This window comes from Bos taurus, chromosome 10 (genome assembly GCF_002263795.3).
Source record: "Bos taurus isolate L1 Dominette 01449 registration number 42190680 breed Hereford chromosome 10, ARS-UCD2.0, whole genome shotgun sequence".
Lineage (NCBI taxonomy): Eukaryota > Metazoa > Chordata > Mammalia > Artiodactyla > Bovidae > Bos > Bos taurus.
The window spans coordinates 71,783,207-71,804,874 of record NC_037337.1 but is presented as its reverse complement, the minus strand read 5'-3'; the positions used below and the strand labels follow the sequence as shown (position 1 = coordinate 71,804,874).

Below are 21,668 nucleotides of genomic sequence, written 5' to 3'. Positions count from 1 at the left end.
CCCAGCATCAGGGTATTTTCCAATGAGTCAGTTCTTCACATCAGGCGGCCAAAGTATTGGAGTTTCAGCTTCAGCATCAGTCCTTCCAATGAATATTCAGGACTGATTTCCTTTAGGATTGACTTGTTTTGATCTCCTTGCAGTCCAAGGGACTCTCAAGAGTCTTATCCAACAGTTCAAAATCATCAATTCTTCGGCACTCAGCTTTCTTTATAGTCCAACTCTCACATCCATTCATGACTACTGGAAAAACCATAGCTTTGACTAGATGGAACTTTGTTGGCAAAGTAATATCTCCGCCTTTTAATATGCTATCTAGATTGGTCATAGCTTTTCTTACAAGGAGCAAATGTCCTTAAATTTCATGGCTGCAGTCACCATCTGCAGTGATTTTGGAGCTCCCCTAAAATTAAGTCTCTCACTATTTCCATTGTTTTCCCATCTATTTGCTATGAAGTGATAGGACCAGATGCCCTGATCTTAGGATTTTGAATGTTGAGTTTTAAGCCAACTTTTTCACTTTCCCCTTTCATTTTCATCAAGAGGCTCTTTAGTTCTTCTTTGCTTTCTGCCATAAGGGTGGTGTCTTCTGCGTATCTGAGGTTATTGATATTTCTCCCAGCAATCTTGATTCCAGCTTGCTTCATCCAGCCCAGCATAGCGCATGATGTACTCTGCATATAAGTTAAATAAGCAGGGTGAGAATGTACAGCCTTGACATACTCCTTTCCCAATTTGGAACCAGCCCCTTGTTCCATGTCCAGTTCTAACTACTGCTTCTTGACCTGCATACATGTTTCTCAGGAGGCATGTAAGGTGGTCTGATATTACCATCTCTTTAAGAAGTTTCCAGTTTGTTGTGATCCACACCAAGGTTTAGTGTAATCAATAGAGCAGAAGTAGATGTTTTTCTGGAACTCTCTTGCTTTTTCCATGATCCAGCAGATGTTGGCAATTTGATCCCTGGTCCCGCTGCCTTTTCTAAATCCAGCTTGAACATCTGAAAGTTCACGGTTCATGTACTGTTGAAGCCTGGCTTGGAGAATTTTGAGCATTACTTAGCTAGCATGTGAGATGAGTGCAATTGTGCGGTAGTTTGAGCATTCTTTGGCATTGCCTTTCTTAGGGATTGGAATGAAAACTGACCTTTTCCAGTCCTGTGGCCACTGCTCAGTTTTCCAAATTTGCTGGCATGTTGAGTGCAGCACTTTCACAGCATCATCTTTCAGGATTTGAAATAGCTCAACTGGAATTCCATCACCTCCACTAGCTTTGTTCATAGTGATGCTTCCTAAGGCCCACTTGACTTCGCATTCCAGGATGTCTGGCTCTAGGTCAGTGATCACACCATCGTGGTTATCTGGGTCATGAAGATCTGTTTTGTATAGGTCTTCTGTGTATTCTTGCCACCTCTTCTTAATATCTTCTGCTTCTGTTAGGTCCATACCATTTCTGTCCTTTATTGTGCCAATCTTTGCATGAAATGTTCCCTTGATATCTCTAATTTTCTTTAAGAGATCTCTAGTCTTTCCCATTCTATTGTTTTCCTCTATTTTTTTGCATTGATTGCTGAAGAAGGTTTTCTTATCTCTCCTTGCTATTCTTTGGAACTTTGGATTCAAATGGATATATCTTTCCTTTTCTCCTTTGCCTTTCATTTTCTCTTCTTTTCTCAGCTATTTGTAAGGCCTCCTCAGACAACCATTTTGCCTTTTTGCATTTCCTTTTCTTGGGGATGGTCTTGATCACTGCCTCCTATACAATGTCATGAACCTCCATCCATAGTTCATCAGGCACTCTATCTATCAGATATAGGCCCTTAAATCTATTTCTCACTTCCACTGTATAATCATAAGGGATTTGATTTAGGTCATACCTGAATGGTCTAGTGGTTTTCCCTACTTTCTTCAATTTAAGTATGAATTTGGCAATAAGGAATTCATGATCTGAGCCACAGACAACTCCCAGTCTTGTTTTTGCTGACTGTATTGAGCTTCTCCATCTTTGGCTGCAAAGAATATAATCATCTGATTTCAGTGTTGACCATCTGGTGATGTCCATGTGTAGAGTCTTCTCTTGTGTTGTTGGAAGAGGGTGTTTGCTATGACCAGTGTGTTCTCTTGGCCAAACTCTTTTAGCCTTTGCCCTCTTCATTTTGTACTGCAAGGCCAAATTTGCCTGTTACTCCAGGTATCTCTTGACTTCCTACTTTTGCATTCCAGTCCCCTATGATGAAAAGGATATCCTTTTTGGCTGTTAATTCTAGAAAGTCTTATAGGTCTTCAATGAACAGTTCAACTTCAGCTTCTTCAGCATTACTGGTTGGGGCATAGACTTGGATTACTGTGATATTGAATGGTATGCCTTGGAAACAGACAGAGATCAATCTGTCATTTTTGAGAATGCACCCAAGTACTGCATTTCAGACTTTTTTATTGACTATGATGGCTACTCCATTTCTTCTAAGGGATTCTTGCCCACAGTATTAGATACAATGGTCATCTGAATTAAATTCACCCATTCAAGTCCATTTTAATTCAGTTCAGTTCAGTCCAGTCACTCAGTCATGTCCGTCTCTTTGCGACCCCTTGGACTGCAGCATGCCAGGCTTCCCTGTCCATCACCAACTCCCGGAGCCTGCTCAAACTCATGTCCACTGAGTTGGTGATGCCATCCAACCATCTCATCCTCTGTCATCCCCTTCTCCTCCTGCCTTCAATCTTTCCCAGCATCAGGGTCTTTTCCAATGAGCCAGTTCACTGATTCCTAAAATGTTAATCTTCACTCTTGTCATCTCCTATTTGACCACTTCCAATTTACCTTGATTCATGGACCTAACATTCCAGGTTCCTATGCAATATTGTTCTTTAAAACTTTGGACTTTACTGCCATCACCAGTTACATCCACAACTGGGCATTGTTTTCACTTTGGCTCCATCTCTTCATTCTTTCTGGAGTTATTTCTCTACTCTTCTACAGTAGCATATTGGACACCTACCGACCTGGGGAGTTCATCTTTCAGTGTCATATCTTTTTGCCTTTTCATACTGTTCATGGGGTTGTCAGAGCAAGAATACTGAAGTGGTTTGCCATTGCCTTCTCTGGTGGACCACGTTTTGTCAGTACTCTCCACCATGACCCATCCATCTTGGGTGGCCCTACACGGCATGACTCATAGTTTCATTGAGTTAGACAAGGCTGTGGTCCATGTGATCAGTTTGATTAGCTTTCTGTGATTTTGGTTTTCATTCTGTCTATCCTCTGAAGGATAAGGGTAAGAGGCTTCCTGATGGGAGAGACTGACTGTGGGGGAAACTTGGTCTTATTCTGATGGGTGGGGCCATGCTCAGTACAAATTTAATTCAATTTTCTGTTGATGGACGGGACTGTGTTCCCTCCCTGTTGTTTGATCTGAAACCAAACAATGGCGGGGGTAGTGAAGATAATGGAGACATCCTTCAAAAGGTCCTGTGCACACACTGCCACACTCAGTGCCCCCGACCCTGAAGCAGGCCATCACCTACCTACGCCTCTGCTGGAGACATATATATATACATATATATATATATATATATATATGTATGTGGATGGAGGAGCCTGGTGGGCTGCAGTCCATGGGGTCGCAAAGAGTCGGACACGACTGAGCGACTTCACTTTCACTTTTCACTTTCATGCATTGGAGAAGGAAATGGCAACCCACTCCAGTGTTCTTGCCTGGAGAATCCCAGGGACGGGGGAGGCTGGTGGGCTGCCATCTATGGGGTTGCACAGAGTCGGATATGACTGAAGTGACTTAGCAGCAGCAGCAGCATACATATATACACGTGTGTGTGTGTATGTGTAGAGGGAGAGAGATCAGCTTTAGAAGAGATTAACATGTAACCTGTTACCACTGAAAAATCACTCACTGGGGGAGGGTTCATTTTCCTTACTTAAAAGGTGCCATGCATGCTTTATTTATAAATTGCAATAGTTCTGTCCGACAATTTTGTGACCCAAGGACCGTAGCCCGCCAGGCTCCTCTGTCCATGGAGATTCTCCAGAAAGAATACTGGAGTGGGTTGCCATGCCCTTCTCCAGGGGATCTTCCTGACCCAAGGATTGAACCCACAGCTCCTGTGCCTCCTGCATTGCAGGCATATTTTTTGTCACTGAGCACCTGGGAAGCCCTATTTAAAAAGTAGAGATTGGATTATGCTTTGTAAGCTTCTTTTCATATCTGTTATTTTGGTAAATTCCTATGAAGACAAGGATAATGGGCAAAGGTTGTAGGGGTTAGGAGAGTGAATGAAACAGGAGCAGGTAAATGGATGTTTACTACCTTCTAACATTTTATAATGAATAGTTAGTGATAAACATATGTATGTGCAGTTGATTAAACATAAAATGTATTCTTTGATATCAAAAGTAACTTTTAATGTGTTATTGAAATAGAAAAATATGAAGGGGAAAATTACAAGTGTACTATATATATGAGCTTCTCCATCGGCTCAGCAGTAAAGAATCTGCTTGCCAATGCAGGAGACACAGGAGATTCGGGTTCAGTCCCTGGGTTGGGAAGATCCCCTGCAGAAGGAAATGGCAACCTACTCCAGTATATCGTGTGGGAAATTCCATGGACAGAAGAGCCTGGTGGGCTACAGTCAATGGGATTGCAAAAAAGTCAGACACCACTTAGTGACTAAACAACCAGCAGAACAACATATTATATATATAATTCTATTTTCCTAATAGGATGCTGCTAGGGGCAATTATACAATATACAAAGATTATGTGATTTATAACAGCATAATAATTTAAAACTGACTAGAGAATTCAGAAAAATCCATAAAGTAATATTCTTTGAGAAATAGCAAATATCAAATCCTCCCTGAAAAAACCTCAATAAATTCTACTCCCTTCCTCCTCATTTTGCCAGGCAATTGTTTATATATCAAGATATATTCTATTTTGTGAAGTTGTCTCAATAGCTTGACTTTAGCTCTGAACTTGGGATCCGTAGACTTGCTTCCCAGAGTCCATTAGCTTTGGAGTTAAAAGTTTTTCAAGGGAAGATGTTCATAGCCTCTGCTGATGGTCATGGAATTACAGTCGGCCCTTTAGCAATATGGGTTTGAATTGCATGTGTCCATATCTTTGTGAATTATTTTTTTCAATGAATGCACTACACGGTCTGTGGTTGGTTCAATCAGGAGATGTGAAACTGGTAATAGAGTACCAATTGTAAAGTTATACCCAGATTTGTGACTGGGCAGGGGTTGGTGCCCCTCACTCCCGCATTGTTCAAGGGTCAGCTGTAATTAGAACCCTTCTCTGAATGTGGTACAGGCAGCTTAATACACTGGTGCCCTGCTAGTTGAACTCTATAAGGTAATTGTGGATTTTATGTTTGAGCAGAAGAAAGTGAAGCAGGAGTTGAAACAGTTAAGAGAGCATGAAAGCTATAAAACCAAAGCTCATTTTGAAATTTTAAAAAGCTTAGAAAATGAAATCTATTTACATGACCTAAAAACAGATGCTTTGATCCTGGAAAATAAAAGATTAAAAGAGGTAAGTTCAAGAGCACTTTACTTTGTACGATGGTCATGGTTGATTTCCATATCTGTACTAGTTATGAAAGAAAAGGAGAGAATAACTCTTAAAACTTTCTAAGTGAAACTTAAAGTACACAGAGAGAAGTGCCCACATCATACACAGCTTAATTAACACACTGAATAACCAACACCTAGATCAAGAAACAAAGCATCCATCAACAGAATCCAGATACTGTCTTCTATGTCTTCTATGGGCCTTCCTGTTATTGACCTTCCCACGATATACCATATCATATACTATACTCTCCCACAATATGCTATACTGACTTTTAACACTATAGACGAGTTCTGCCTGCTTTTGAACATTATATGTATGGAATGATACAGTACATATTCTTTTGCCCAAAATTATGCTTCCCAGGTTTCTTCTTATTATTGAGTGAAGTTACGGTTCATTCATTCTCAGTTCTGTATTTTACTGTTTGTACGTATTGCATTCCATTGTGTGACTATACTATAATTTATACACTCTGCTCTTGATGGAGGCTTGGAGAGTTTCTAATTTGGACTACTACCATGAAAATTCTATTACATGTATTTTGATGAATATAGTTACGTATTTCTTTTGGGTAAACAGCTCGAGTGGCATTCTAGAGCCGTAGAGGGTCATATGGTCCCCCTTAGTGCACAGGGGCGGTCTCCCAAGGACACGGCACGAACTGCCACTCCCGTCTGTCATATAAGAGAGTGTAGTTATTCCTGATTCTGAGCAAAATTCAGCCTTTTTCAATTTAATCATTCTGGAGGGTGTGTAGTGGTGACCCACTGTGGTTTTAATTTGCATTTTCCTGATGGTTCAGGAAATGATTTGTATGTTGTTCACTACACTTGGAGACCCTCTTTGTGAAGTATCTGTTCAGTCTTGTGCCCGTTTTAAAAGTTAGATGGTTTCAGATTGATTGTAGTTCTTTTTATAGCAAAGGAATTTGTTCACCCAACCCCTAAAATGAAAGTCTCAATCTCAAAAGATTAAATTTTGCTTATTTATACTTAAGATTTACTTCTTTGAGTCTGTCACTCAGTAGTAACCCTGTAGTGTGACTTTGGGCAGTCCTACAGCACTAAGACTGTAAACGGCAACAATTCTCTATCTAATATCATGTGTTTTTTGGTATAATTAAATGACATAAGAGATAGGAGTCTACTTTGAAAAGGCAGATGTGCTCCACAGAGCCCAGGTGCCACTGGCAGTAACCCACACGCATCCAACATCTTCATCCTTCTAGCCTTGAAACAACCTTGTAAAGGAATTTCATCCACCTATGAAACATTCCACAAGACTGTCTTCCTATCAAGATGATGTAGATTATTTATTGATTTAGTTGGAATTTTCATTGCTATTTTGGTAATGGGTGACCAAATGGATGACTATGTGAAACATTGATTCTAAAAGTTCTGTTTTGGATTCAAGGTCCATCTACTAGGCCCTGGATGACCCTATGCTTATATCTTATTCATTCATCACTCTTTGTTTTGATGATCTCATCCCTTCATTCAACAAACATTTTAAGCATCATTGAGTCCCAAGTTCTAGGGAAAAAACAGTGAATACAAATATGGGTAAGACACTGTCCCAAACCCTTAGAGAGCTCACGGTCTGGCTGGGGAGACAGGTATACAAATGTATAATTACAATCTGGTTGTTAAGTGTGACAATCCACCCAGGGCACATATACATAGTCACCCAGAGCACGAGCATTTAATCACACCAGGTGAGGAGCTCCAGGAAGAAATCTGACCTGGTGCTATTAGCATAGAGGTAGGATTTACACCTGAGAGATAATGAGATTCCTTGAGGACAGTTAATGAGAACAATGAAGTGTGAACAGAATTCGGAGGAAAGATAGTTTTGAAAGAGGAAACAGTAGAAGTGGAGACCAAGAGGGGACTAAAAGACCAAAAAGGGGACTAATGGAGAGTTACAGGAAGCCACCTGAACTAGACAAGTCTATAAACAGTGAGCCTTGTTCAAACAGAGCAAGAATGATGACTTGGATTTGGCTTATGATAGCTTTCACTTAGATTTACTACAAAACCTGCCAGCAAGCTGTGCAAAGACTGACACGGGGTAAGGCTGCAGGAGAGCCCCTCTGGCACATCCTCATGAACAGCCCTGTGGAACAGGTCCATGTCTTCTCCTAGGGCACTGGGACCATTTCTAAGATTTTTATCAGGAGTTTCTAGTGTTTGATAATTTCTCTATCAAAACTGAGCCAGTGCCTACTTTATGTCCCAAAGCCCACATTTTCAGAGTTCCCAGACTTTAGAGTTCCTGAGCACTGGGTAGTCAGAACAGAAAGCCATGTCTCTGATATCCAAACCACTGCTGTCACTGCCAGCCAACCCAGTGAAACATCCAACTAGAGTGAGCAATTCCATAGGGTCTCCCGACTTGATAATTCATCCCTCTGCGGTCCTATGAATACCTCCAGTGAGGCAACATTGCTGCCTTGTAGCATATACTGAACACACATTTTGCCAAAAGGAAAATTTTTTTCCTGTGGACACAGTGCATTTAGGCAGCATACATTTTAGTTCATTTTTGTGGGAAATTCAGAATATCATGTTTATTTGGGTGACGTTGAAATGCTTACTAGGAAGCAAGGTCCTTTATTTCCCTCAACAGAATATTAACTTAGCAAGGGCTGTGCTTACCACTGTCACCTTGGCAGCTAGAATGATGGGACACACAGAGGAGGGATCAATAAATGTTTGCTAAGCGACTACACAGATAATTAACCTACTATAATTCAACAGCTTAAAGCAACCATACACCTTTAATTTCCAGTATATTGCATACCTAAAGGACAACATAGAGCAATACGAAAGGGGAGGAGAAGACCTCGTGCGCTCCTCAAGTGACCTGTCTTGTCAGCTGACAGATCTTCAGAGTAAGTAATGTGTCATGAGTGACCTTTTACATATAAAAAAATAAACTTCTGTTTTGTTGAAATCAATGTTACTGGTTTGATATAATAAAATGTACCCATCTTAAGTTCAATGAGTTTTGACAGGTGTACATATCACCAGAGCCACTACAAGAAAGAACAGAACATTTTCATCATTGAAAAGCATCCCTTGTGTCTCTTTATGGTTGATTTCCCAGTCTGCTTCCAGTTCCCAGAAACCACTGAAGGACAGTGCGTCTGTCCTTAAGGACTGGATATAATGGGATGATAGAACATGTACTGTTTTGTACCTGGCTGCTTTTACTCAGAAGACTTTTTAAAGATCCATCTATGTTGCTGCATATATCCTTGTTTGTTTTTTTATAGCTGTATAGTGAAAGTGTGTTAGTCGCTCAGTCATGTATGACTCTTTGCGACCCCAGGAACTGTAGCCTGCCAGGCTCCTCTATCCATGGAATTCTTCATGTAAGAATACTGGAGTGGGTTGCCATTCCCTTCACCAAGGGATCTACCTGACTCAGGGATCAAACCTGGGTCTTCTACATTGCAAGGCAGATTCTTTACCATCTGAACCACCAGGGAAGTAGCTGTATGATAGTGGTCCTTTAAATGGATGTACCATATTTTGTTTATCCCTTCACTAGCTGAGGAACATTTGGATTGTTTCCTTTTGGGGGTTACTATTTGTGTTTTTGAGAATATTTTAGTTTCTCTTGGGTAAATACAAAGGAGGGGAATCATTGGATTTATAAGAAATGGCCTGTTTGCCAAAGTAGTTGTACAGACTTATCATCCTAATAGCACCACATCCTCTCCAGCACTTAAAATTGTCAAAACACTTAAAATTGTTGTCATTTTAACCATTTACTAGCTATGAAATCGGAGAAGGCAATGGCACCCCACTCCAGTACTCCTGCCTGGAAAATCCCATGGATGGAGGAGCCTGGTAGGCTGCAGTCCATGGGGTCTCGAAGAGTCAGACACGACTGAGCGACTTCACTTTCACTTTTCACTTTCGTGCATTGGAGAAGGAAATGGCAACCCACTCCAGTGTTCTTGCCTGGAGAATCCCAGGGACCGGGGAGCTTGGTGGGCTGCCGTCTATGGGGTCACACAGAGTCGGACACGACTGAAGCGACTTAGCAGCAGCAGCAGCAGCTATGAAATGGCATTTCCTCTTGATTAAGATTTTCTGTTGACTAAGGTTAAGTATCTTCTCATGTGTTTTTTGGCCACTTACATATCATTTTTTATGTTATGTTGTTGACAAATTATCTGTTACAACATAACAAGCATTGCAGATTATTTTGCTTACAAATTGTCAGTTTGGTTAGAATTTAGTGGAGGCAACTCCTGCCTGTTCTACTTCACATCAGCTGGGGCAACTTGATGGCTGAGGAATAATTCAGCAGCTGAGGACTGGAGTCCTCTGCAGACCCGCTCACTCATGTGTCTGGTGTCGATGCTGGCTCTCAGCTGAATTCAGGGGAGACTGCTAACCAGAACACCTCTGTGTGGCCACTCCATACGTGCAGCTGCTTGACCTGCTGTGTTTCAAAAGCTAACGTTCCAAGAAAACAAAGTAGAAGTTCATGGCATTGTGACTTGACCTTAAAAGTTAGTGCCACATGTCTTTCCAAATCTTTGTGTTTCCTATTGAGTTAAAATATTTATATAGTCTGGAAATGATTCCTTTTTAAGTCTAAGGCTTGACTTTTCATTTACTTATGGTGCCCTAGAAAAAAGTTTAAAATTTTCTTTTGAGCAAAGTCTGCTTTATCTAGTTTTTCTTTTTAGCATTAGTATGTTTTGTGTCCTTTTTTGCCTAAGCCTAGTTCTCAGAGTTTTTCCTATGTTTTCTCTATTAGTTTTTCAGTTCAGTTCAGTTCAGTCGCTCAGGCGTGTCCAACTCTTTGCGACCCCATGGACTGCAGCACGCCAGGCCTCCCTGTCCATCACCAACTAGATTTTTAGCTTTAATGTCTAGATCCCTTTAACCAGGGGTGAAAGTTAACTCTTTCATGTGGTATGAGGTAGGGTTGAAATATAACGGTGTTCTCTTATGCATATTCAGTTGTTCCAGCACCATTTTTGAAAAGACTTTCCTTCTTGCATTGTATTACTCAATGACTTTTTAAAAAAATCAGTTTTATGAATCTGTTCCTTTATTCTAAGTATCTGAATTTATACCAACATCACACTGTCCTGATTGCTATAGTTTCATATTCAATCTGTAAATATCATGTAATGTTAGTTCTTCTCATTTGTGCTTCTCTGTTAGAATCATTTTGGCTATTTTAGATATTTTGATTTCCATATAAGCTTTAGAATTAGCTTATTAATCTACACACACGCGTACCCCTGCTCGGATCTTGATTGAGTTTGTGTTGAATCTATAAATCAATCTGAGGAGAATTTACATCTTAACAAAGTGAAGACTTCCAATCCAAGAATACAGTGTATACCTCCATTTATTTAGAACTTACTTAATTTTTCTCAGCAAGATTTCACAGCTGTTAGTAAAGTTTCAGAGGTCCACAAGAGCATCCTCAGTCCCAGTGATTAGCTGGAAGGATTCACAGGACTCAGACATTGTTACGCTTGATGGTTATTATCTGTTCAGTGAAGGATACCGAGTAAAATCAGGGAAGGGAAAAGGGCTTGGTGGAAACTAGATGCAAGCCTGCGGGTGGCCTCTCCCAGTGGAGTTACAGTAGAGTTACACCGCAGTGGCATGCATTTAACTCCCCCAGCAGTGGTGTGTGACACATGCAAACTGGTGCCAGGTAGGGGAGCTCACAGGGTTGGGTGTCCAGGGTATTTATTGGAGGGGGTCCGTCACATGGGCATGCAGTGCCATTGTGAGTGACCTCAGCGACTCAAGCAGCTACTGAGATGCTCAGGTGGTGTTTCTCCTTTACAAGGTTAGTGCGGAAAATTGCACTGATTGACTTTGGAATGTCAAACCAATCTTCCACTCCTGCAATAAGATCCACTTATTCAAAAGCTGTTACTGTTTTCATATATTGCTGGATTTGATTTGTTAATCTTTGAGCAGATTTCTGTGTCTGTGTGCAAGCCTGTCTTGCTCAGCTTGCACGCCCCCAGGAGAGCCCAGTGACCGGAGGAGAGCTCCCTTCTTTTAGGTGTCACTGTTCCGTGTTGCCCATTCTCCAGTATCTGAAAACTGGATATTGCAGCAAATTTATTTGTTTTATATATTTAGTCCCATTTTCTCCTTTTTTTACAGTGGCAGGGCAAGTGTTAGTCTGACATTTCAGAAGTAAAAACTTATAGATAAAAATGGTTTTTGAAAAACAAATAGCATTACTTTAATAAAATGTTCAAATTATTTCAGTAACCTTTGCATTTTAAAAATCTTTAATTTAGCACAATATTCGGATTTGTGGGCTGAATTTTGGACTACACTTAAGGTGAGCTTTTTTATGTTGCCTTGGTAAGTATCATATTTCTAAGATATCTACCTACCTAATAAGTGTGTGTGTAAGGAAGGAAGACAGAGCTCATGTGATCATCACATTCTAAAATGTGTTCTTTGTGTTGTCACAAATCAAATCTCAACTGAATCAGTTTTAAAGATTTTATTGGCTTTGTGCAGTCAGTCAGTCAGTTCAGTTGCTCAGTCGTGTCCGACTCTTTGCAACTCCATGAATCGCAGCACACCAGGCCTCCCTGTCTATCACCAACTCCTGGAGTTCACTCAGACTCACGTTCATCGAGTCAGTGATGCCATCCAGCCATCTCATCCTCTGTCGTCCCCTTCTCCTCCTGTCCCCCAATCCCTCCCAGCATCAGAGTCTTTTCCAATGAGTCAACTCTTCCCATGAGGTGGCCAAAGTACTGGAGTTTCAGCTTTAGCATCATTCCTTCCAAAGAAATCCCAGGGCTGATCTCCTTCAGAAAGGACTGGTTGGATCTCCTTGCAGTCCAAGGGACTCTCAAGAGTCTTCTCCAACACCACAGTTCAAAAGCATCAGTTCTTCAGTGCTCAGCCTTCTTCACAGTCCAACTCTCGCATCCATACATGACCACTGTGCAACACCTCATAAATCAGGCAGCATTTTAGCTAGCAGACAGGAAGAAGCTCTGGGGATCTGTACAAAATGAAAGACTTTTATAGGCAGAGGGAGCAAGAACAAGGAAGTCATTCCAGGTAAAAATGGCAGGTTCCATATTGCAAGGCCACTTCCCTTTCAGGGATGGCAGGGATCGACCAGGCAGATTACCTATTTAGTGCTGATCAGCTAATTCCTGATGGACTGGTTAAGATTCCATTTCTAAGAGAACTGAAACTAATTAAGTCTCTCAGTTTGGTGACGTGGGATTTAGTATAAGTGACTCCATTTTGGGCCTGTTGTCTTATTCTTAAGAATATAAAATGTCATTATGAAATCTTCACCCTTTGGGAAGCTATCTTCCCACTCTACCACTTCAGCTAAAGTGGGAATGACATTTTTATTTCCAAGCATAAACGGAAGACAGATTATTTTAGGACAAATTTGTCAGTTCTGCACTCTCTCTTTCCTCCACATTTTACCAGCTATGCACCATCTCCATCTCTCCCTGCTTTAGAAGCAGGTAGACTAGAATATAGATCCTGGTTCTGCTACTTTCTAAGTAACTAAAGATTACCTGTGATCCTTGTTTAACCCTTAAACAGAGGCTAAGAGAAGTGCTAGTAATGCCTTTTTTAGATGAAGCAACTGAGACTCAGACTTGCCCAAGACCAGACTGTAGCCCTCCAGGCTCCTCTGTCCATTGAATTCTCCAGGCAAGAATACGGAGTGGGTGGCCATTCCCTTCTCCAGGAGATCTTCCCAACGCATGGACTGAACTCAGGTCTTCTGCATTGCAGGACCATGTAAGCCACCAGGGAAGCCCATTGATGAACTTTCGGGATTTAAAGCTCAGACCTCCCTGATTGCAAGATACTTTCTCTTAAGCTGCAAGCCGCACTGAGTCTCCTCTGCAGTTCCGTGGTGCTCCTAAGATGAGCTGGCTTTTTTATGCCTCCATCATTACTTCCCTACCCAGTTAGAATTTTGAGTTTAGTGAGCATTCTATTAAATCTCATTTGTTAATTCACTTTTCTAACATCCTTTACAGAACTTTGTGAATTTTCTGTGTAAGACACTTACTTTACACAACTAGTACCAATATTGTGTATGTATTTTTGTCTTGTGCATGACTCACTTGTACAAGATATTTTTATTTATTTTGTTGCTATTTATATTCACATACCCCCAAATGCTATTTTTTTAAGGAACTGATAGAAAGTGGTAATGAGACCTTGAGAGAAATAAAAAATCTGATAGGCAAGCTGTGTGAAAGAGATGAAAAAATCGAGCAAATCAGTATTTTGCTTCAATCAGACCTTGATGAGATGCGTAGTCTAATGGAAAAGGAATCGGAGACAGACTTTCTCAGTAAGTAACATCTCAAGAACTTTCTGCTATTTTACTGTCACTGGTGACATCAAAAATAGCCCCCCAAAAGAATGCCAACCAATAATTTAGTTATCTGCAATAATCTATTCCCAATAATATCACATATGTTCACTGAATGTTTATTCTCATTTGTGGGATTGAATATGGCACTGTAGCAGTGTTGGGCAAGCTTCTCTTTTTATCTTAGTGAGTCTCCTAAATAACTGAATCTCAACTTCTTTCCGATTTTTAAAAATATTCCTCCCCCCAAATCTTTTTAAACTCTTTTACATGCTTCCTTATCTTTTAAAAGAAAATAGTGAACATCATTTTGCCCTTTCTTCCTGAGCTGAGTTTAGCATTAGAAACAGGAAGTGTTGCCTTCTCTGAAAGTCTAATGATGGTTTCTGGGTCTTCTGAGATGTTAACACATCGATTATAACACAACTGACTCAAGAACAAGCAACCCAGTCTTTTCAGAGGAAGATCAACCTTCATCCTCAGTCCCTACTCTAGAGTCGTGTTTGACACCAGGGCCACAGAACTGCCCATACCAGGACTCCAGTGAGAAGCAGAGGTGAATCCTTGGCCAGTACAGCCCAGGGATCCCAGCGCTGGAATCCCTTGAAAAGGTGGGATGGTGGAGGTAGAGGGCGCTGTCAGAAGGAAGGAGAATAGAGCATAGGGGAGAGATGGAGAGGTGAAATGAAAATGGTATTATCTGACAAGTGTACAGATCTATTAGAGGTTATTAAGATTTAAGAGCATCATCATTAGATAAGCCATACTAAAGGTGAGTTGTAAAAAATAAAATAAGTGAAATAAAAGTAAAATGAAAGAAAGCGGCACAATTAAAAACATCTAGATATTTGGTTAAAAAAAAAAACAGTGTTCTGAGGGTGTTGCTTGATAAAAGAAATAATGTTTTAGCAGCTACTAAGGAATTTTGTGGGTGAATCTTCTTATCAACCAAAAAGTTGTGTTTATCATCATGTTCCACCTTGATGATACTTATTATGTGTGCATGCTCAGTGGCTTCAGTCATGTCAGACTCTTTGTGATCCTATGGACTGAAGCCTGCCAGGCTGCTCTGTCTGTGGGATTTCTCAGGCAAGAATACTGGCTCGGGTTGCCATTTCCTCCTCCAGGGGATCTTCCCGACCCAGGGACTGAACCCGAGTCTCCTGCACTGCAGGCAGATTCTTTACCCCTGAGCCACCAGGGAAGCCCCTATACTTATTATATCTTATTGCACAAAGAGTCTGTGCCATCTTGCTTAAGTCTGCATTTTCTTTGTTAGGTCAGGCCATCCCTAGTAACTGTAGATCAAGTCGACTTTTAAGAGCTAAATAGTTTCTTCAATTGCACTGTTTTCACATGAGAAAATCTTCCCTCTTTGTCTGAAACCTGATGGAATCTTTACATTGGAGCAAATTTAAATGTACTATATTGAAAAGCTAAATCCACTGAAAAACTAATATCGTATTCCCCTTTTCTTGTACTTTGAGAACTGATAACCTATTGAAAGTGGAGGATTGCAGCATGGAAACAATGGAAGGCCCCCCCAAATTAGAACAAGCTGAGGCATAAAGCTTGGTGGAACAAGGGAGTCAGTGTCACCATCACTTGTTTTTGGCAGAGATTCAGAGGCAGGCAGCGGAGTGGGAGAGGTTCAGTGTTGAGGGTGGGGAAAAGGAAAGCTTCAGGTGTGTTCTGACTGGAGGTTGTTGGCATTGCTGGCAACAGGCTGACTAGAAGCTGGATAGCCTATGTGATAGATTAGTGAGCATATTTGGCTCTTCTCTGGTTGGTCCTGAGTTAGAAGAAGGATTATAAAGGAGGGAAGTTGGCAGTCATTGATTAAATTATGACTATTCTGGGCTAATTGCATATATGGTCAATTCATGGGTCTATTGTCATGTATGGTCTGGCCATTGTCAGTTTGTATATTCTATTTTTCAGCATGGATTTTAATTTTTACTTCCATTTCAAGATATCGTGTCCAGAAGAGAGTAATATTAATAGTTGCTTTGTGTGAAAACCAACCCAAATAAAATATAAATAATGGGCTTCCCTGGTGGCTTAGCTGGTAAAGACCCTGCCTGCCAGCGCAGGAGATGCAAGAGACATGGGTTCAATCCCTGGGTGGAAAGATCCCCTGGAGAAAGAAATGACAACCCACTCCAGTAATCTTGCCTGGAAAATTCCCCAGACAGAAGAGCCCGGCAGGCTACAGTCCATGCGGTCACAGAGTCGGACGCAACTGCACGCACATCAGGATGGGTCGATCCAGTACGTGGCATTCGTTTTTATATCATCCAAATGGTACAGTCATTTCATTAAAATTTAACTTCATTTGATAGGCAATCAGTATACATGACTCTTAAGCTGTGCTTATTCTAGGCAACTGGAACAAGTTCCAGTTAATATTAATTATGAAATATCGCAAGTATGAAAAGCATAAAAGTCACACACACACATATACACACCATCAGGCAAAAATTTTAACATTTTTGCCATGTTATGATATTCCCGCCACACAGAACAAGAACATAATTGTTGTTGTCCAGTTGCTCAGTCGTGTCTGACTCTGCAGCTCCAGGGACTGCAGCATGCCAGGCTTCCCTGTCTACCACCAACTCCCAGAGCTCGCCCAAACTCATGTCTATCAAGTTGGTGATGCCATCCAGTGATCTTATCCTCTTTCATCCCCTTCTTCTTCTGCCTCCAATCTTTCCCAGCATCAGGGTCTTTTCCAGTGAGTCAGTTCTTTGGATCAGGTGGCCAAAGTGTTGGAGTCTCAGCTTCAACATCAGTCCTTCCAATGAATATTCAGGACTGATCTCCTTTAGAATGGACTGGTTGGATCTCCTTGCAGTCCAAGGGGCTCTCAAGAGTCTTCTCCAGCACCACAGTTCAAAAGCATCAATTCTTCAGCACTTAACTTTCTTTATAGTCCAACTCTCACATCCATACATGACTACTGGAAAAATTTAGTTATCTCTTAAAATTTCTGTCTGATATTGTACACAGCATTATATATATTTATAGTGTATAAATAAACTGGGGCACATGATACAAACTCAGGAGAGTTTGGAGAGCACTCACCTCAGTTTCCGATGCTCACAGTTTTTGCTCAGGTTGTCATTATAACCAAACCACAAACTGTAAGGAAACTTTGTTGTAGTCTGATGAAAACTTTAGAGAAATCGAAGCTTGGGGCTTTCAGTTTTAAACTCCTCCCCTATTCTCAGTTGCTGCCTGTGTTCCTAGATATCAACAATGGTGTGGAGATTCCTGAGCAAGTCCTACCGCCTACAACAAGGGTCATTAAACTACAACCAAGGGGCCAAACCTGCTTCCCTCCTATATTTGTAGGGCTCAGAGCTAAGAATGGTTTTTGTATTTTCAAATGGTTAGAAAAAATCCAAAGGATAATATTGGCCAGTACCAGATTCAATAACCTTAGATATGTAGATGACACCACCCCTTGGCAGAAAGCAAAGAAGAACTAAAGAGCCTCTTGATGAAGGTGAAAGAGGAGAGTGAAAAACCTGGGTTAAAATTCAACATTCAAAAAACTAAAATCATACGATCTGGTCCCATCACTTAATGCCATATAGATGAGGAAACAGTGGAAACAGTGACAAACTTTACTTTCTTGGGTTCCAAAATCACTGCAGATAGTGACTGCAGCCATGAAATTAAAAGATGCTTGCTCCTTGGAAGAAAAGTTATGACCAACCTAGACAGCATATTAAAGCAGAGACATTGCTTTGCCAACAAAGGTCCATCTAGTCAAGGCTATGGTTTCCCCAGTAGTCATGTATGGATGTGAGAGTTGGACCATTGCTGATTCATGTCAATGTATGGCAAAAAAACCATTACAATATTGTAAAGTAATTAGCCTCCAATTAAAATAAATTAATTTTTAAAAAGAAGAAGGCTGAGCACCTAAGAACTGATGCTTTCAAATTGTGATGCTGGTGAAGACTCTTGAGAGTTCCTTAGACAGCAAGGAGATCAAACCTGTCAATCCTAAAGGAAATCAACCCTAAATATTCATTGAAAGGCATGAAGCTGAAGCTGAAGCTGCAATACTTTGGCCACCTGATGCAGAGCTGACTCATTGGAAAAGACCCTGATGCTTTGAAAGGATAGAAGGCGGGAGGAGAAGGAGATTACAGAGAATGAGATGGTTGGATGGCATCACTGACTTGATGGACATGAGTTTGAGCAAGCTCCGAGAGTTGGTGATGGACAGGGAAGCCTGGTGTGCTGCAGTCCAAGGGGTTGCAAAGAGTCAGACATGACTGAATGACTGAACACCATGACCAACTAGAAAATTATATGAAATTCAAATTTCTATATGCAGAGATAAAGTTTTATTCAATCCCAGCCATGCTCATATGTTCACACATTACATTTGGCTGCATTTGTTCTACAACGACAGACACTGTGACAGGGACCCCATGACTCACCCCACCTAAAGTATTTACTGTTTAGGCGAACAGTAGATAAACAGTAGATGTTTGCCAAACTCTGTGAGGTACCTTTTCCTTTGATCACTCATGGAGTGGGTGCACTTTCTTGGCAACATGGCAAACCCTAAGGATCATATCCACTGAGACAAATAGAGAATAAGGGATGCGATGATTTCTTTGTTCTAGGCCATTCAGTGATGAACAAGCTCTGTTATATGATGCCTATTCTGGAAAAATTTAAATGTTCTCCTTTTGTGGTTGGAAATGAAAAGAATATCACTAAATTTTATAAGAAAAAAACATATATTTCTACTGAATATATTTTCAGTCAGATTTTTGAATGGAGGAATTTCAATGTAAAAAGCCAGTACTGTTTGCAGCCACTGAAATGTTTCTAATTGGGCATACTGATACTTGAAATTCCTCCTGTTTTTAGGGTTGCATCCACATTTCACTATTAACTCTAAACTGAATTCCAGAAGTTTACTTTTTTTTTTTTACTGAAGCCTATTTTGTGCCAAGTACCATGTTAGGCTCTAGGGTTATAGTGGTCAATGAAAACAGATATAATCCCCACCAAATAGAACTCATAATCTAGCACAAAAGTCTGCAAATATTAAAGGGCCATAGTATTTTTTTAGCTTTGTCACGCATGAGGTCTCTGTAGCATCTACTCAGGTGTGCCATCATTAGCAGAATTGTGCCTGCAGTTTGCCAACTCCTGACACAGTGGGAGAACCAAGAATGTATTAAGCAAATGTGTGTAAAGTCTCATGTCATATGGATTTTATAGATGGGGCATGAGAACCATGAGAGAACCTGAGAGGGAGAGAGACTTGACCTGGTTAAGGAATTGGGAGAGAGGTCTCTAGAGAACTGGAAATGGCGATGAGCTGTAAAGGAGGATCTCTGGATTCTCCATCTCCACTTGTTTCTGCTCCTGGAGGACTGGTACCACGTGGGCTTTGGAGGAAGGTGGACCTGGGATCAAATTTCAACTCTGCTTCTTAACACATTATTTAACCTCCATTCTTTAGTTGCTCCAAGTAGCTCAGTGGTAAAAAGAATCCGCCTGCAATGCAGGAGACACAGGTTTAATCCCTAGGTAAGGAAGATCTGGAGAAGGAAATGGCAAGCCACTTCAGTATTCTTGCCTGGGAAATCCCATGCACAGAGGAGCCTGGCAGGCTACAGTCCATGGGGTCTGAAAGAGTTGGACACAGCTTAGTGACTAAACAATGCAACAGGAGTAGTAATAAATGATGCCTCAGACACAAATTAGGCACTAATATTTCTGAAGTCTTCTTACCTCCTGAGGAGATAATAGGCCCCTTGAATTACTCTGAGCTACCAGCTCTTGGATATTTCGTATCGAATGGCTTCTGTCACGGGTGGACTTCTAGAGAAGCCCTTGATCTCTTCCAGCTTAACAGCCCTCTCCTGCACCCTCTTCTGGACACAGTGTATCACTGCAGCCCTGCCGGGTCTGGTGTGCTCCTACAGTCACAGCACTAGCTGTATTAGCATACTGAATATCTTTGAGCCCGGCACTAGACCATGCCTGTGAGCTTAGTCATTCAGTTATGTCCCACTCTTTGAGACCCTATGGACTCCTCTGTCCATGGGATTCTCCAGGCAAGAATACTGGAGTGGGTTGCCATGCCCTCCTCCAGAAGATCTTCCCAACCCAGGGATGGAACCTGTCTCCTGCGTTGGCAGGCAGATTCTTTTACCACTGAGCCACCTGGGAAACCCACTAGAGCATGTGGCTAGTTACTAAATTGAACACGACTTGGTCCCTGACCTCAAAGCATATACATTGTGAGAAACAGACAAGTGAAGAGATGATTAGACTACAGTGGATTCTCCCAAGTCAGTAGCAATGGAGGGTAAAGAGACACCTCTGTTCTTTGGGGTGTTGAGAGTACATGGGATGTCTTCCTGAAGGGGCAGTAGATGCAGACTGGCCAGGGAACAGTAATGATGTGGCTGAGTGGAGATCTTCGGGAGGTCCTGGTTGGCAAGCATGAGGGATAGGCTTGGCAGAATGTGAAATGCCAGACTTCATCCTGAAAATTAAAATCATTACTTTTTGCTTTAATAGTCTTTCTTATAAATTAATTTTTGGTGTTTAGCAAACCTAATTAACCTGCAAAGATTACTTTTAAAGAAGTATTAAAAATAATTTTGTTTTAAAATTCAAAAAAATCCCTGAGTATTATACCATACAGTATAATTTAGATAACAGATAAACAATCTGTGTACTAATCAACTTGATATGTGCTCTACAGAAGACTTTTTTAGGCCAAGAGATATTTTTAGATAAAAAAATTTATGCTTTCTGTTAGCTTTTTGTGATTGTGATCAAAAGGACTTGATATAATTATCTATGTTTCGATCTCTTAGTTCTGGAAACAAACCTGGTTATTGAAGCAGAATCAAATTTTCAGTAAGAAATACTTAAAAATGTAATTCACTCAGAAATTTTCTAAAGCTCTCTTGGAAAAATTAAGATCTGAGCTAAGAAGAGTTTAGATCTTAGTTTTCAAACAGTAGCGTCACCTGGGGAAGTTTTGGAGAAGGCAATGGCACCCCACTCCAGTACTCTTGCCTGGAAAATCCCGTGGACGGAGGAGCCTGGTAGGCTGCAGTCCATGGGGTCGAGAAGAGTCGGACGTGACTACACGACTTCACTTTCACTTTTCCCTTTCATGCATTGGAGAAGGAAATGGCAACCCACTCCAGTGTTCTTGCCTGGAGAATCCCAGGGACAGGGGAGCCTGGTGGGCTGCCGTCTATGGGGTCGCACAGTCGGACACGACTGAAGCGACTTAGCAGCAGCAGCAGCAGGGGAAGTTTAAAATTTCCTCTGCTCAGCCAGACCAATTCACCACAAGTCTGGGGGGTGAGACCCACGAGTAATTTTAGAATTCTCTCTAGCTGGCTCCACTGTGTAGCCAAGTATGGAAAACCATCGGTTTTAGACAAATATATTAACAGTGTAATTGTTAAATTTATCAACTGACCTAAATTAAGAAAATTTTAGCTTTTAAATTACCTGTCCGGTGATGAGCAAAGTAACTACCATACACTGCAGCAGCGAGATCTAAGACAAAACTGTGTATTTTCAATGACTTATAACAAATTAACCTGAGCAACCATAGCTACTATAAATTATCCCATCTTGTTCATAAGGAAGCAAATTAAAAATGCAAGTATGTATTAAGTATTTCT

At 41.0% G+C, this 21,668-nt stretch overlaps 1 protein-coding gene across 5 annotated transcripts in view; it reads left to right on the top strand.

Moving 5' to 3' along the window:
- CCDC175 (coiled-coil domain containing 175) overlaps window positions 1–21,668 on the top strand; it is a 74,458-nt gene that overhangs the window by 51,429 nt on the left and 1,361 nt on the right. For 3 of the 5 annotated variants that reach the window (XR_009496072.1, XR_003036709.2, XM_005212054.5), the window contains 4 exons: window positions 5,398–5,550; window positions 8,383–8,485; window positions 11,894–11,937; window positions 13,788–13,950. Coding sequence is in view for 2 of the 5 variants with exons in the window: in XM_005212054.5 (XP_005212111.1) it covers window positions 5,398–5,550; window positions 8,383–8,485; window positions 11,894–11,937; window positions 13,788–13,950 (463 nt within the window). In the remaining 3 variants the exon portion in view is untranslated. The remainder of the gene's footprint in view (window positions 1–5,397; window positions 5,551–8,382; window positions 8,486–11,893; window positions 11,938–13,787; window positions 13,951–21,668) is intronic. The other 2 variants (XR_009496073.1, NM_001038221.2) reach the window with 2 other exon arrangements.